We start from the raw sequence: 15,514 nt of genomic DNA, 5'->3' as shown, positions 1-15,514 counted from the left end.
CTCCAGGACTATCTTTGGTCTGCCTAACTCAGTCTCAACAAGAATCCTGCTAAATTTAGTTTAGTGAGAATACCCTCACCCTTTATCTGGCTACTCTCCATATCCGATCAAGTTCCTTATCGCCCACCCTTGGTATCTGAGCATCTTGGCTTGCCTTCAGCAAGAATCCTGAGTTCGTTGACCAAGAATGCCCCTGCTTTAATGTCTCCTTTGGCCATTTTCCACCCACTGCCCTCTCCCCCAGCCCCCCTGCACTTTGCTGGTTGGCTGCAAATCTCCAGCTGTTACTGGCGCCCTCAGAGGGGAGTCTGATGACTGTCCCCTATCACAACAGACTTGAATGAAATTTTACCAATTTAACAAGTTTTTTAAAAAAGGGTTTTGTTCTAGGAATTTGTCCATTTCATCTAGGTAATCCAATTTTGGGGGCATATGATTGTTCATAGTACTCTCTCTCTTTTTAAAAGATATAATACAATTTTTTTTTACTTTTTAAAATTTAAATTCAATTAATTAACATACAATGTATTATTTGTTTCAGAGGTAGAGGTCAGTGATTCATCAGTTGCATATAACACCCAGTGCTCATTACATCACGTGCCCTCCTTAATGCCCGTCCCCCAGGTACCCCATCCTCCCACCCATCTCCTTTCCAGCAACCCTCAGTCTGTTTCCTAGAGTGAAGAGTCTCTTATGGTCTGTCCACAGTACTCTCTTTAACCCTTTTTTACTTCTGTAACATGGGTAGTAACATCCCTGCTTTCATTTCTGATTTTAGTAATTTAAGTCTTCTCTCTCTTTTTCAGTCTCTCTAGCTAAAGGTTAATCAATTTTGTTGATCTTTTCAAAGAACAACCTTTGGTTTTACTGATTTTCCATACTGTTTTCCTATTCTCTATTTCGTTTATCAGTGCGCTAACATTTAGTATTTCCTTCCTTCTGCTAGCTTTAGGATTAGTTTCTTCTTCTTCTAATTCCTTGATTATAAAATTAGGTTGTTGATCTCGCATGTTTTTTTAACATAAATATTTATGGCTATAAATTTCTCCCTGAGCACTGCTTTCACTGTGTCCCATAAGTTTTGGTATGTTGTGTTTTCATTTTCATTTGTTTCTAAGTATTTTCTAATTTCCCTAGTGATTTTTTCTTTGACCCATTGGTTGTTTTAAAGTACGTTGTTTAATTTCCATAATTTTGTGTTTTCCAGTTCTCTTTTTGTTATTTCTAACTTCAACCCATTGTGGCCCCAGATGATGTTTTCTATAACACCTGTTTAAATCTACTGGGACTTAATCTGTGTTCTAACATATGGTCTATCCTAGAAAATGTCCCATGTGCCCTTGGCAAGAATGTGTACGCTGTTGTTGCATAGAGTGTGCTGTTATGTTTGTAGGACCTTGATGGTTTGTTGTAGTAAATCCTTTAGTTCCTTATTTATTTTCTGTCTGGTTGTTTTATCCATTATTTTGTGTGGGATTGAAATCTTCAACCATTATTGTAAAACTATTTCTCCCTTCAATTCCATCAGTTTTTGCTTTGTAAGTTTTCAACTATTATTTCTTCAAATATTCTCTGTGCCCCTTTCTCTCTCTCATCTTCCAGGACCCCCACAATGTGTAGGTTGGTCTGTTTTATGGTGTCCAGTAGCTCCCTTAAGCTCTGTTTGCTTTTCCTCTGTTTCTTCATTCTGTTCTCTGCCTCTATAATTTCTATTGTCTTATCTTCAAGTTTGCAGATTCTTTCTTCTGTCTGCTCAAATTTGCCTTTGAAGCCCCCTCGTGCATATTTTCGCTTAGTTATCGTACTTTTTCAACTCCGGAATTGTTTTGTTGTTGTTGTTGTTTCTTTTTAGGTTTTCTATCTTTTATTGACATTTCCGTTTTGTTCACACATTGTTTTCTTGGTCTTCTCCACATCTGCCTTAAGTTCTCTGAACAACTTTAAGACAGTTATTTTAAAGATTGCTTAGTATATCTGCGATTAGGTCTTTTTCAAGGACTGTTTCTGTTTATTTATTCCCTTTGAGCAGACCACAATTTCCTATTTCTTTGTATGTGTTGTGACTTTTTGTTCAACTTGGGATATTTGAATCTAGTAATGTGGTAACTCTGGAAATCATATTCTCCTGCTTCCCCAGGAGATTCCCCAGGATTTTCCCCAAAGTCCTTTGCTATTTTTTATTGTTTTGTTTTTTGATTGCTGTAGGATTATTGTCTCCATGCCAAGGATCCGCCTGGGGTATAAACTCTTGCTACGTCTCCTCTCAGCCTTTCCTTGGGTGTGAATACTCATTTTCTAACTTGCCCCAGTATGCAGTTGTTATTTTATTGGACTAGTCTTTAATGTCTAGCTCCCCAAAGGGGAAAATGTAAGAAAATGAAGGAAGGTGAATTGTGTGCTGGGCCTTTAAATACGGTTGAAGCCTTCAGCAGGAGGAAGGAAATGCTTACAACAAGAGGGGGAAGTTTAACAACATGTTGCCTGCCTCTCTGGACTTGGGATCAGAAGCAGGAACCAGCGCACAGAGCCCAGATATTTTGGAGGACAGGCTCCTTTTGCCCGCCGTGGCTCCCGCAGGCTATGTACAGCTGCCTTCCTTCCATGTGGCTGGGATGAGGGATGGGTAGCTGCTTCCGTGCACAGAGCTGAAATTGACAGAAATTAACAGCAGTGTGTAGTCCAAGTCTTCCCCTAGACGTTACTGCTTTCAATAGGCTCCAGAGCTCCAAAATAGCCACAACAGACAGATCCTGCCAACAGCTGCTGTCTAGGAGGGGAGACAGATTCCTGGGGCTTCCTCCTCTGCCACCTTCCCAGGATCCTCTACTTCATTTAATTTTATTATTTCCAGTTTCACTTAAAGAGTGTTTTCGGCTAGACTTTAGCTTGAACTCAGCTTTGATTGCATTCCACAAGTTTTCCTATGCAGTGTCCTCATATTTTCCCTATTAAATTACGATTCTTGCTGGATACTAGATAATGCGACCTCTACTATTTTTGCTCTGGTACACTTGAGCGGTTGTGGGTTTTTTTTGTTTGTTTTTGTTTTTTTGAGATTTAAAATATTGTGTTTTTTTGTTTTTTGGGGGTTTGGTGAGCAGCGAAGCAAGGTTTATTGAGCCATAGCAAAGTGATAGTACAAAGCTCCCGAGGAGGGAGGGGACCCGAAAGTGTTGCCCTAAAATCTTGTTAATGTTTAGCAATGGATTATAAGACATTACGAAATAACTCCACGAGTCCACAGTGATACAGAGACAACAAAGCTGCTGGAGGTAGAGGGGTCCAAGCTCCGCTCCTCTCTGGAGCGGTGACTTGGATATTACTGGGGAAGAGGAGCCGTAGGGAATCCTGTTGTCCCCTTCCATGTGCTCCCTTGGCCATGTCCTCGGTGCCCCGCATTTCCAGGCGGGGAAGCTCCTGGAGGAACAGCCTAGGAACCTGCCCTTGGGACACGTGGGAGGAGCTGCAGCAGAGGAGGAGGGGCCCGAGGCAAGGACTGGCCGCCGGTCGGAGGAGGCGCAGGGGCTTGCACCTCGGCCCTCCCGGGGAGGGGTGCACAGGGCACCAGAGTCGACCCCCCGCCCGCCGCGAAGGACACTGAGCTGCGCCAGCCCCGCTCGAACGGTGGCGCCCCCCCACCCCCCCCTCCATCCTCGCGTGGCGAGCGCGCGCGCCAGGCAGCTGCGGGCGGGGCGGGGCGGGGCCAGGGAGGAGAGCCGCCGCCGGAAGCGCCTTTCCCGGAAGGCACCGAGGCGGCGCCGGCCTCCGGGGGCGGCCTCGGCGATGGCGGCTAGGCTGCGGGAGCTCTCTGCCTAGCCCGAGGAACCGCGCCGCTGGAGGATGGCTTCGCTTGGGCCGGCCGCTGCGGGCGAGCATGTCCCGGGGGCCGAGGCGGAACTGGGCGCCGCGGGGCCTCCGCCGCCGCCACCGCTGCCGTCGTCCTCTCTGGGGCCCCTGCTCCCCCTGCAGCGGGAGCCGCTGTACAACTGGCAGGCCACCAAGGCGTCGCTGAAGGAGCGCTTCGCCTTCCTCTTCAACTCGGAGCTGCTGAGCGATGTGCGCTTCGTGCTGGGCAAGGGCCGCGGCGGTGCGGCCGCCGGGGGCCCGCAGCGCATCCCCGCTCACCGCTTCGTGCTGGCGGCCGGCAGCGCCGTCTTCGACGCCATGTTCAACGGCGGCATGGCCACCACGTCGGCCGAGATCGAGCTGCCCGACGTGGAGCCCGCAGCCTTCCTGGCGCTGCTGAGGTGAGCGGCTCCCCGCTGACCTTGCCGCGAGCCTCTCCCGCGCGTCCCCGGCCTCAGTTTCCTCTCGGGCCCCTGGCGGTCGGGGGGGGCACCGTCCCTTGGCTGCGTCCGCTCAGCGAGCGCTTTCCCGGTCCAGTCCGGGATTGTCGCCCGGCCTTCGGGATTGGACAGTGGTGGGACTACGGTGTGGACCAGCTTGTCTCGAGGGCCTGTTTACAGAGTTTTATTTATGATTTCGCCGGGGAGAGGGGGAGAGCGGAAAGTCTCGTAGGACCGAGGGCCTTTGTGTGCGTGTGTGTGTGTGTGTGTGCGTGTGTGTGTGTGTGTTTTAAATTCTGAGTCCTTTTTCGTTAGCGTAAGTCTTAATTGTCAGGACCCAGGGAAGGGAGTACCAAAACAAGTAGGTGTGGCTTTACCTGCCTCCGCGTTTCTGCAGACAAGGTCACATTTGCTTAAAAGCGAATCCAGCCGCCGGTGTTAACAGTTTGCGTTTGGCTTATTTGAGGATAATGCATTGACTTCTCACTAATTTTAGTTAATGGAAGGGAGCTAATCGTTTGGCATTATTAGCTTGTATTCACAAAAGTCCGGTTGGGGAGCTAGAGGTATTGTTTTCCACACTTTTACAAATGGGATTGGGGCCCAGAGAAGTCAAGTGACTGGCCAAGGTAACAGCAACCTCTTAAGGAAGACCATGCGTGCTTCATTACATCCAGAGGGCTTTAGCTGCCTGACGACAGTGTGTTACCAAAGTAGCAGAGTCTTGGTTGGTACAGAGGCAAAAACCAGGTCAGTGAACAGATATAGTCCACAAAAGCTCACAGCTCAATCAGGAAGATCAGTGGGAGATTGAATACAAAGTTAAAACAAATAGAAAAAAAAATACCAAGATCCCATAAATAAATGGATAAAGGGCAGGATAGATAACTTAGGTAAAGAAAAAATACAGCTAATTAAACAAAGAATGTTTAACCTAAGTAAAGAAGTGGAAATTAAAAACAAAGCACTTTTTCTCCCAGTATTTTAAAGACAATATTGTAAAAGCCCTCTCTGATAAAGGTGGTGGTAAAACGGTTTGGCACTATAGGTCCCCCTCTCCCCCCTGGAAATATTCAAGTACAGAAAAAAATGTTGTGTATAAAAATATTACAGCTGGATTATTTATAGTAGTGAGGAAGTAGTCAGCTGGGGGGAATGGTTAGATAAACAATGATAGGTACATTAGATGCAGTGTAATGCTACCAAGCATGATACTAAGACTAGCAATATTAACATGGGAAATGTGTATAATAAATGGCACTTGGAACTGTGTGTGCTGTGAATAAAACTATGAAAAGTAACAGAACAAACATGTACCCAGAGATATGGGTAGAAAGAAGCATACCAAAATGCTAACCAGAGTTGTATTGGAGTAGTAATTGCCTTTTCTTCCCCTTCTTTTCTCTTTGTTTCTCGTATTTTCTGCAATTTAGTTAAATTATATATATAAAGAGAGAAGAAAAACCAGCTCAAAAGCTAGGATCTAGGTCATTTTGGTTTTGGTTTGAGATTGACGGGAGGATTGATTGTAGCTTATTTAGATTTTCTAGGCTGCAAGTATTTTAAAGTGATTTGTTGGTCTACCTGCATTGTAATCTCCTGGAGTGCTTGTTAAATTTGTAGATCCCTTCCTCCCTCTTTGAAATATTACAATGTTTGGAGGTGGGACCTTGAGAGCATTTTTAATATTCTCCGTAAATACTAATACCAGCTAAATCTAGAGCCACTGATCTTAAAATATTGTCGAGTTTTTTCCTTTAAAATTAGAGATTGGTAGAATAAAAATGTAGAGGGCAAAATGCTTAGTTGATACTTTCACTTAAGCTGTTAATCAGTCAATCCTTTCCTATCAGTGGAAAATAAGTGAATTAATTTTAGTCTTTAAAGTTTTTCTATGTTCATTGTGGTCATGGTATTTGTCCTTCTTCAGATTCCAGTCATTGTTCTATTCTGAAATGCTATCTGGACTGATTGTTACATGATATCTGGACTGAAAGGTATTGGCTGGCCATGAAGCATAGATGCTGTCCTTATTACTGTGTGACGAACAGATGTGTCATAGTCAGTACTTGCTGAGTGGGGAAAACAGCTTAGCCTGGGCCTATTTTTATTATGTTTACAGACTGAATTAGTTAACATTATAAAAAACTGCTTGTTTTGATCTGCCTGACCTTGAAGTGGTGTTCTTCGGTTGTTTCTTTGAGAAACACTGGGTGCGTCCCTTGTGCCAGTCCCTGTTGTAGATGTTGGATACAGCAGTGAACAAGAAAAATTCCCTGCCCTCATGTAGTTTATAATCTAGTAAGGAGAAACAAAGATATAATGTCAATACTGGTAAGTATTTTAAAGAAAAATGATCAAGCTGTGAGGTAAGGAGCATTCTAAGCAAGGCAAAGCATGTCTGAGATCCTAAATTTCTCCTGTTTGGAGGAACTGCAAGAGTAAACCAGTGTGATTTGAGCAGAATGAATAAGGAAGAAAGTGGTAGAAAATGAGGTCAAAAGGACAGACTGGACGAGGTTGTGCAGGGCTGGATAGCCTGTGGAAGGACTTTGGTGTGTGGTGGGAAACATTTGGAGGCTTTTCAGTGGGGACATGATACGATCTGATTTACATTTTTAAAAACTCATTCTGGAAGTTGTTTGGAGATTGGACTGGGAAGGAAGTAAAATGGGCAGCAGGGCGTTGAATCAAGAGGTCTTTACAATAGTCCAGGCAAGAGATATGATAGTGGGTTATATATACCAGCGTGGGAGTGATAGACGGGATAAAAAGTGGTCAGACTGTTGGATGTATGATTCACCTTTGAACAGCATGAGTTTCTACTATGCGGGCGCACATATATGCGGATTTTTTTCAACAAATACAATGTAGTACTGTAAATGTATTTTCCTTATGATTTTCTTTTTTTTTTTTTTTAAGATTTTATTTATTTATTTGAGGGAGAGGGAGAGAGAATCTGAAGCAGACTCCACAATGAGCACAGAGCCCGATGTGGGGCTCGATACCACAGCCACTGAGATCATGACCTGAGCCGAAACCAAGAGTGGAACACTGAACTGACTCAGTCCCCCAAGCGCCCCAGTGCATTTATTTTTATTTTTACTTTTTAAGATTTTATTTACTTAATTGAGAGAGGGCGAGAGAAGAGAGAGAGAGCAAGAGCAGAAGTGGGGATAGAGGGAGAGGGAGAAGCAGACTCCCTACTGAGCAGGGAGCCTGATGCGGGGCTCCATCCCAGGACCCCTGGGATCATGACCTGAGCCAAAGGCAGATGCTTAACCAACTGAGCCTCCCAGGCGCTCCTTCTTCCTTATGACTTTTTTTTTTAAAGATTTTATTTACTTATTTGACAGAGAGAGAGAGACCGTGAGAGAGGAAACACAAGCAGGGGGAGTGGGAGAGGGAGAAGCAGGGTTCCCACTGAGCAGGGAGCCTGATGCAGGGCTCGATCCCAGGACCCTGGGATCATGACCTGAGCTGAAGGCAGATGCTTAACGACTGAGACACCCAGGTGCCCCCCTTATGGTTTTCTTGATAACATTTTCTTTTCTCTAGCTCACTCAGTTGTAAGAATACAGTATATTAATAATACAACATACAAAATAATTTCTTACTGTTATCAGTATGTCTTCTGGTCAACAGTAGGCTATTAGTAAAGTTTTTGGGGAGTCAAAAGTTATATGCAGGTTTTCAGCTGTGTGGAGGGTGGTGGAAGGGGTGTGGAGGCCATGCCCCTAACTCCTGCGTTGTTCAAGGGTCAACTGTATTTTGTAAAGGTAGAACCAAGAAGATTTCTAAGACGTTCAGAGAGGGCTATAGAGTACAGCCAGAAATATGAACCTGGAGTTTAGGGAAGAGCTTCTTGCTGAACATAAATTTGAAAACTAAGAGTGAATAGGCTTTATTTTTTTTTAATTTTTTTAAGATTTTGTTTATTTATTTGACAGAGAGACAGCCAGCGAGAGAGGGAACACAAGCAGGGGGAGTGGGAGAGGAAGAAGCAGGCTTCCAGCGGTGGAGCCTGATGTGGGGCTCGATTCCAGGACCCAGGGATCACGCCCTGAGCTGAAGGCAGACGCTTAATGACTGAGCCACCCAGGCGCCCCAAGTGAATGGTCTTTAAACCATGAGACCAAATGTTATTACCTAGGGAGGGAATGCGGATTGTGAAAAGAGGTACAGAGGTACCAGGATGAGCCCTGGGGCTCCACCGAGCAGAATAAAATGAGACTGAGACATAGCTGCTGGTAGAATTAGACTGGAAAGCAAGGAGCCTGGGATCTGAAAGTCAAGTTGAAGAAATCGTTTCAGCCAAGAGGGAGTTGTCAGCTGTGTTAAATGCTGCTGAGAGTTGGGTAAAATGAGGCTATTGATAACCCTGGCAAGGGTGATTTTAGCAAATGGACTGGAGTAGCTTGGGGCCAAAAAAGGAGGTGAGGAAAGGGAGACAGCTAGTATAAACAGTTCTCTCTGCAGCAGTTGTGTTGCAGGAATGAACAGAGATGGAGTGGTGGCTGGAAGGAGACATGATGAACTATTCCTCAGGATTCTGTCTTCAGTCCTTTCTCCTGTTAACTCATGGCCTTACATACTCCCCTAGCTATATTGCCAGACTTCCACTTGGTTTTATCTTATTTTATTTTTTTTAAGATTATTTATTTATTTGAGAGAGAGAGCAAGCACGAGTGGGGTGGGGGAGGGCAGGGAGAGAGAGAAGCAGGCTCCCCACTGAGCGGGGAACCTCACTCAGGACTTGATCCCAGGACCCAAGGATCATGACCTGAGCCTAAGGCAGTCACTTAACTGACTGAGCCACCCAGGCACCCCGCCACTTGGTTTTAGAACCCAACTTCCAATTGGACATTCACAAATGAAAGTCTAGTATCCATGCAGGTGAACATGTAAATAAGAAAAATATTGTGACATTTAACGAGTGTTTACTGCCACTTAACTGTTCTTAGGTGCCTTATGTGCACTTAAATTCCTGCAGTCTTTGAGCAGGCACTCTTATTTATTTACTTGTTTAGATTTTATTTTTAAGTAATCTCTATACCCAAAGTGGGGCTCAAACTCACAACCCCAACATCAAGAGTCACATGCTCCACTGACTGAGCCAGCCCGGCGCCCTGAGCATCCACTCTTACTACACTCTTTATCAGTCAGCTTTTGCCACAGAAATGCTATAAAGCACCCCAAAATTTGGGGACTTAAAGAACAATCATTTATTTTTGCACATGACTGTTCTTGCTCTGTGTACCCGTTGGGAGTTGACTCAAGTGGGCTTGGCTCCAAGCTATAGTGTCGTTCCAGGCTGTTCCACATCCTTTTTGGACCATTCCTAGGGGTTCTACTTCCTTATCTTAATTTGTTTTCCTGCGTGGCTTCAACCAGAGGCGCCTTTAGTCTTAGCTGTCCTCACTTTCCACATTGTTAGCACAGTTATCTCTCTAATATATATTATCATATGATTGCCCTGAATCTTTTAGTGGCTTCTTTTTGCCTATGGGATGGAGTCTGAATACCTTAGCAGGCACACAGGAGCTCTCTCTGTGAATCTTCCCGTTCCTCTCTTTCTGCTCAGTGCCCCAACTCTAATCACTCAGGGCCTTTTTCTTGTTTTAAGTGTCTGCCTTCTAAGGCCTCCTTGCCTTTGTACTTCTTTCTGCCAGAACAGCTCCACCCTTAATTCCTGCTTTTCAGGTACAGCTCAGGCTTTACCTTTTCTGTAAAACATCACTTAATTCCTCCGGCAGGCAGAACTGTGCGCTGCCTCATCCAGTCTCTCGTAGCAAGTTTTATATCTACTGCTGTAGAACAAAACACCACAACACGTAGCTGCTTAAACATAGTTTTATTACCTTCCACAGTTGTGCGGGCTGACTGAGGTCAGCTGTGTGGCTCTGTGGCATTTCCTTTAGGTCTCCCCTGCAGTTGTGGTCAGTAGTTGGGCTGGGGCATCTGCAGGTTCGAATCAGATTCCGAGGTGACTGAACCTTTCCCCCCTCTTTGTGTGGCTTCTCCAGTTGATCTTACCAGCCGGGTAGCTTGACTTCTTTGATAGCAGCTCACAGCTTCTGAGAGCACAAAAGCAGGAGCTGCCAGGCATCCTCAAAGATGAGGGCCCAGACTGGCATGGTCTGACTTCTGCCACATTCTCTTGGTTAAAGGGAGTCACACAGGGCCAGCCCAGACTTATTATGGGACAATCTATATAAGGCCATAGATAATAGAAGGCATGATTTGTTGGGGCCATCTTTAGAGATTACTTATCACACTGTGCCTGACATATAATTCTGTCATAATTGTGACATGACTTTTTTAATCATTTCGTTACCAAACCATAAGCTTTCTATGGGCAGAGCTGTCTTATCCATGTTTGTATTTCTCAGACCTGTCACAGTGCCTGGTATATATAGTCAGTCCCTGAATACATGTTTTTGAGTAAAATGAACGAGTCAGTAGTGATACAAAGATTCTTATGCGTGATCTTGTGGTTTCTCTAATTCAAAATCACATTTTCACCACAGCTTTTTAAATTTTTTACTTAAATATGACCTAAGTTTTATCTTTTTGGAAAACCATCAGTCTTTGGAGTGAGGGGAATAGGAATAGTGTAATGACATATCATTTCTCTTGTGCTCTTGTCCTTAAAGGTAGTAAATGAGAGCTGAAAGGTTCATTTTAAACACAAAGAATTGGGGCACCTGGGTGGCTCAGTTGGTTCAGCATCTGACTCTTGATTTCAGCTCAGGTTGTGATCTCAGGGTGTTGGGATCAGCCCAGGCATTGGGCTCTGTGCTCCATGGGGGTCTGCTTGGAGTGCTCTCTCGCCATCTCCCTCTGCCCCTCCCCACCACTCTTTCTCTCTCTCTCTCAAATGAATAGATAAATCTTTTAAAAAAATACAAAGAATTATGGTAATATGATTAATTTTTTATATTTGATTTTTTAAAATTTAAATTCAATTAATTAACATCTGATGTATTATTTGTTTCAGGGGTACAGGTCTGTGATTCATCAGCTGTTACAACACATACCCTCCCCAGTGTCCATCACCCAGTTACCCCATCCCTACACCCTTTCCCCTCCAGCAACCCTAAGTTTGTTTCCTATGATCAAGAGTCCCTTATGGTTTGTCTCCCTCTCTGGTTTCATCTTGTTTCATTTTTTCCTCTCTTCCCCTATGATCCTCTGTCTTGTTTCTTAAATTCCACATATCAGTAAGATCATATGATAATTGTCTTTTCCCTGATTTATTTTGCTTAGCATAATACCCTCTAGTTCCATCCATGTCATTGCAAATGGCAAGATTTCATTTTTTGATGGCTGCATTATATTCCGGCGTGTGTGTGTGTGTGTATGTGTGTGTGTGTGTGTGTGTATTACATCTTTATCCATTCATCTGCCGATGGACATCTGGTCTCTTTCCATAGTTTGACTATTGAGAACATTGCTGCTATAAATATTGGGGTGCAGGTGCCCCTTCATATCACTACATTTGTATCTTTGGGGTATATACCCAGTAGTGCAATTGCTGGGTCATAGGGTAGCTCTATTTTCAACTTTTTGAGGAACCTCCATACTGTTTTCCAGAGTGTCTGCACCAGCTTTCATTCCCACCAACGGTGTAGGAGGGTTCCCCTTTCTTTGCACCCTTGTCAACATCTGTTGTTTCCTGACTTGTTAACTTTAGCCATTCTGACTGGTGTGAGATGGTACCTCATTGTGGAATGGATTTGTATTTCCCTGATGCCGAGTGATGTTGAGCATTTTTTCATGTGTCTGTTGGCCATTTGGGTATCTTCTTTGGAGAAATGTCTGTTCATGTCTTCTGCCCATTTCTTGATTGGATTATTAGCTCTTTGGGTGTTGAGTTTGGTAAGTTCTTTAAAGCTCTTTACAGATTTTGGATACTAGCCCTTTATCTGATATGGCATTTGTAAATATCTTTTCCCATTCTGTCCCTTGTCTTTTGGTTTTGTCGACTGTTTCCTTTGCTGTGCAAAAGCTTTTTATCTTGATAACGTTCCAATAGTTCATTTTTGCCTTTGTTTCCTTTGCCTTTGGAGACGTGTCTGGAAAGAAGTTGCTGCAGCTGAGGTCGAAGAGGTTGCTGCCTGGGTTCTCCCCTAGGATTTTGATGGATTCCTGTCTCACATTTAGGTCTTTCATCCATTTTGAATCTATTTTTGTGTATGGTGTAAGGAAGTGGTTCAGTTTCATTCTTCTGCCTGTGGCTGTCCCAATTTCCCAACACCGTTTGTTGAAGAGACTCTTTTTTCCATTGATTAATTTTTAATTATATTTTGTAAACCTTGGCTTGTTTTTTTATTATAGCAATTTTAATAATCAAACAGAATGTAAGAAAACATATAAGTAAAATATGAACCACGATGGTTTCTGGATTTTTAAGTAGTCTGTTTTCTCATTAGAAGTGAATATGGTTTCTCAAACGTGTTACATAGAAACTTGTACTGAAGTGTCTAGTCAGTTAACATGCATTGATTAATGTTAGCCATGTGCCCACACCGTGCCTGGTATTGTAGAAAAGATGCGCACAAAAAATATAGAAGACACAGTGTTCCTTTTCTTACTGTTCATAGAACAGTATCTATTTATAGGTTGCATTGCTCCAAAAAGAACTTAAGATGTCGTACAAAAAACACAAGGGTAAGAAATAAAGCCAAGATGAAGCTAATACAAAAATGCATGCTATAGGTAAGCTACATATTTTTTTTTCAAGATTTTATTTATTTATTTGAGAGAGAGGAAGAGCAAACACAAGCACAGGGAGCAGCAGAGGGAGAAGCAGGCTCCCCATCAAGCAGGGAGCCCGATGTGGGGCTCGATCCTAGGACTCCAGGATCATGACCCGAGCCGAAGGCAGATTCCTAACTGACTGAGCCACCCAGGCAGGCGTCCCTACAAATTTAATTTTAGTCGTATTTTAGCAGCTAATGCAGAAAGAGAAACCTAGCTAGTCAGTTACAGTTCCTAGTGTCTGTCAGATTAAAAACAAACCCCCTGCTTACTGGATGTATAGCTCTATCTAATAATCAAACCAATGAAAAATTCCTGATGAGGTTTCCTCATAAAGAAGGCATTATTGAAACGAACAGTGTCCTCAATTTACGTCTTTAATACGTCTGTAAATATTTCTTTTTTTTTTTTTTTTTTTAAAGATTTTATTTATTTATTCGACAGAGATAGAGACAGCCAGCGAGAGAGGGAACACAAGCAGAGGGAGTGGGAGAGGAAGAAGCAGGCTCATAGCGGAAGAGCCTGATGTGGGGCTCGATCCCATAACGCCGGGATCACGCCCTGAGCCAAAGGCAGACGCTTAACCGCTGTGCCACCCAGGAGCCCCATCTGTAAATATTTCTTTAAAATGTTCCTTGATATAAGCCAAAGGTATATTACCAAAGTGTAATTTAATAAAATTGGTTTGAATGGGTGTATGTGTCTCAAATAGAATAGTCTAAAAACACAATTCTTCTTGTTCCTGGTGTGTTCTTCCCACCTTCTTGTCATCTTTTAGTCTTAAGTAGATATTTCTCCAGCTGGTTTTTGCAGATCTCCCTGACAAAGCCGCCTGTTAATAGATGCTTTTAGGGGGGCGCCTGGGTAGCGCAGTTGTCTGCCTTCGGCTCAGGGCGTGATCCCGGCGTTCTGGGATCGAACCCCACATCCGGCTCCTCCGCTGGGAGCCTGCTTCTTCCTCTCCCACTCCCGCTGCTGTGTTCCCTCTCTCACTGGCTGTCTCTCTGTCACATAAATAAATAAAAAATCTTAAAAAAAAAAATAGATGCTTGTAGGACCATGTCCTTAACCTCTGTAGCACTTGTCTCCTCACGTACAAAGGCAAATGGTGATAAAGGCCCCACATTTCTGCTCTTTATTTTAGAACTCTAGTAGTTTTTGCCTGAAAAAAAAAAATTAAGGCAGATGTAAAGATTCTTTCTACCTTGCCCTTTAAATTAAAATGTCACAGGTTTCTAATTCAAGAAGGGAACTGAGCATGCAGTAAGCCTTGTCTCTCTCCCAATTAAAGTGACTGTAAGAAAATACAAAAGAAAATAAATCCGATAGAGTGAAGGGGAAAAGGGAGATGGGGTAGAAGCCGACAGCGTGGAAAAGGGACAGAGTAGTTGAGAGTGTGCTGATAATCAAAGGGAGGGGATGACAGGAGCCCAGAATCCAGAGCTCGGGGAACTGCAGTGGAGGCGGGAGCGGTCTTCCCTGGCAGAATGCCCCCCCCCCACCAGAGGTTCTAGGCCGGGGTTGGTAGGGAGGTGGGCGAAATGATAAGGTGGAGCTAAAACGTGGGAGTTAGTTAATTAATTTATTTTTAAACATTTTATTTATTTGAGGGAGAGAAAGCAAGAGACAACGTTGGGGGGAGGCAGAGGGAAAATCAGGCTCCCCGCTGAGCAGGGAGCCCGACCTGGGGGCTATCCCAGGACTCTTACCTGACTGAGCCACCCAGGTGCCCCACGTGGGAGTTAATTTAAAGCTTGCTTATAGATGGCATCCTCAACCAGTTCTTGCAGACTAATCCCTAGTGACAACCTTCTGACAGGCTCCTCTTTAAATAAATGGAACAAAGTGACTGGGAGAGCTTAGGGACTCTAAAGTCATGGCATTAGGGGGTCCCTGACCTGGAGGGTGGTTTCTCACGCTCAGGTGAGGTGCCAGTCAACAAGCCTCCCACGTACACAGAGCTCTCAGCCAGCCTGTCCATTTTGAGGATAGTTTTAGCTGGAGAACAGGCCCATCTACACAACAGCAAAGAAAACCTATACCAGCTACCAGAATACCAAACCGGAGACAACCATAGATCATTTAACATATGGGGGGAGTGAGAATGTGAATGACGAAGACCAAGAGCAGCTGATCCTCGAGGAAGTCGATAACTCAAGGAACAGAAAGGAACCTTAAAAACTTCAGTTAATATCATCCTGGAGACTTGAGAACATTTTTGCACCCATAAAACTGAGACATCATGCTGTGGAGGAAAAAAGGAATGACCAAGAAAGAAGCAAGAATTGTTAGAAATGTGAACGTGTGTTGCTGGGGAGAAAAATAGAAGGCCAGAAGACAGTGGCACAGATATCTTCTAAAACATAGAGGAAAGCAGCAGAGAGAAAGAAATGAAGCAATATAAAGATATAAACAGCCAGCATTTGCCTAGGCTAAGTACTTGTCAGGCACTATTTAAAAGTTCG

The 15,514-nt window shown here is 44.0% G+C and overlaps 1 protein-coding gene across 2 annotated transcripts in view; it reads left to right on the top strand.

The window, feature by feature from the left end:
• Window positions 1–3,731: 3,731 nt before the first annotated feature.
• The window catches only part of BTBD1 (BTB domain containing 1), a 41,920-nt gene continuing 30,137 nt past the window's right edge, over window positions 3,732–15,514 (top strand). The window contains exon 1 of one of the 2 annotated variants that reach the window (XM_026510558.4): window positions 3,732–4,247. In XM_026510558.4, coding sequence (XP_026366343.2) covers window positions 3,841–4,247 — 407 coding nt within the window. In that variant the 5' untranslated portion in view covers window positions 3,732–3,840. The remainder of the gene's footprint in view (window positions 4,248–15,514) is intronic. The other variant, XM_026510557.4, reaches the window with a different exon arrangement.

Source organism: Ursus arctos, unplaced genomic scaffold (genome assembly GCF_023065955.2).
Source record: "Ursus arctos isolate Adak ecotype North America unplaced genomic scaffold, UrsArc2.0 scaffold_28, whole genome shotgun sequence".
Taxonomy (NCBI): Eukaryota; Metazoa; Chordata; class Mammalia; order Carnivora; family Ursidae; genus Ursus; species Ursus arctos.
The sequence above is the reverse complement of the archived record's forward strand: the minus strand, read 5'-3'. Positions and strand labels throughout refer to the sequence as shown.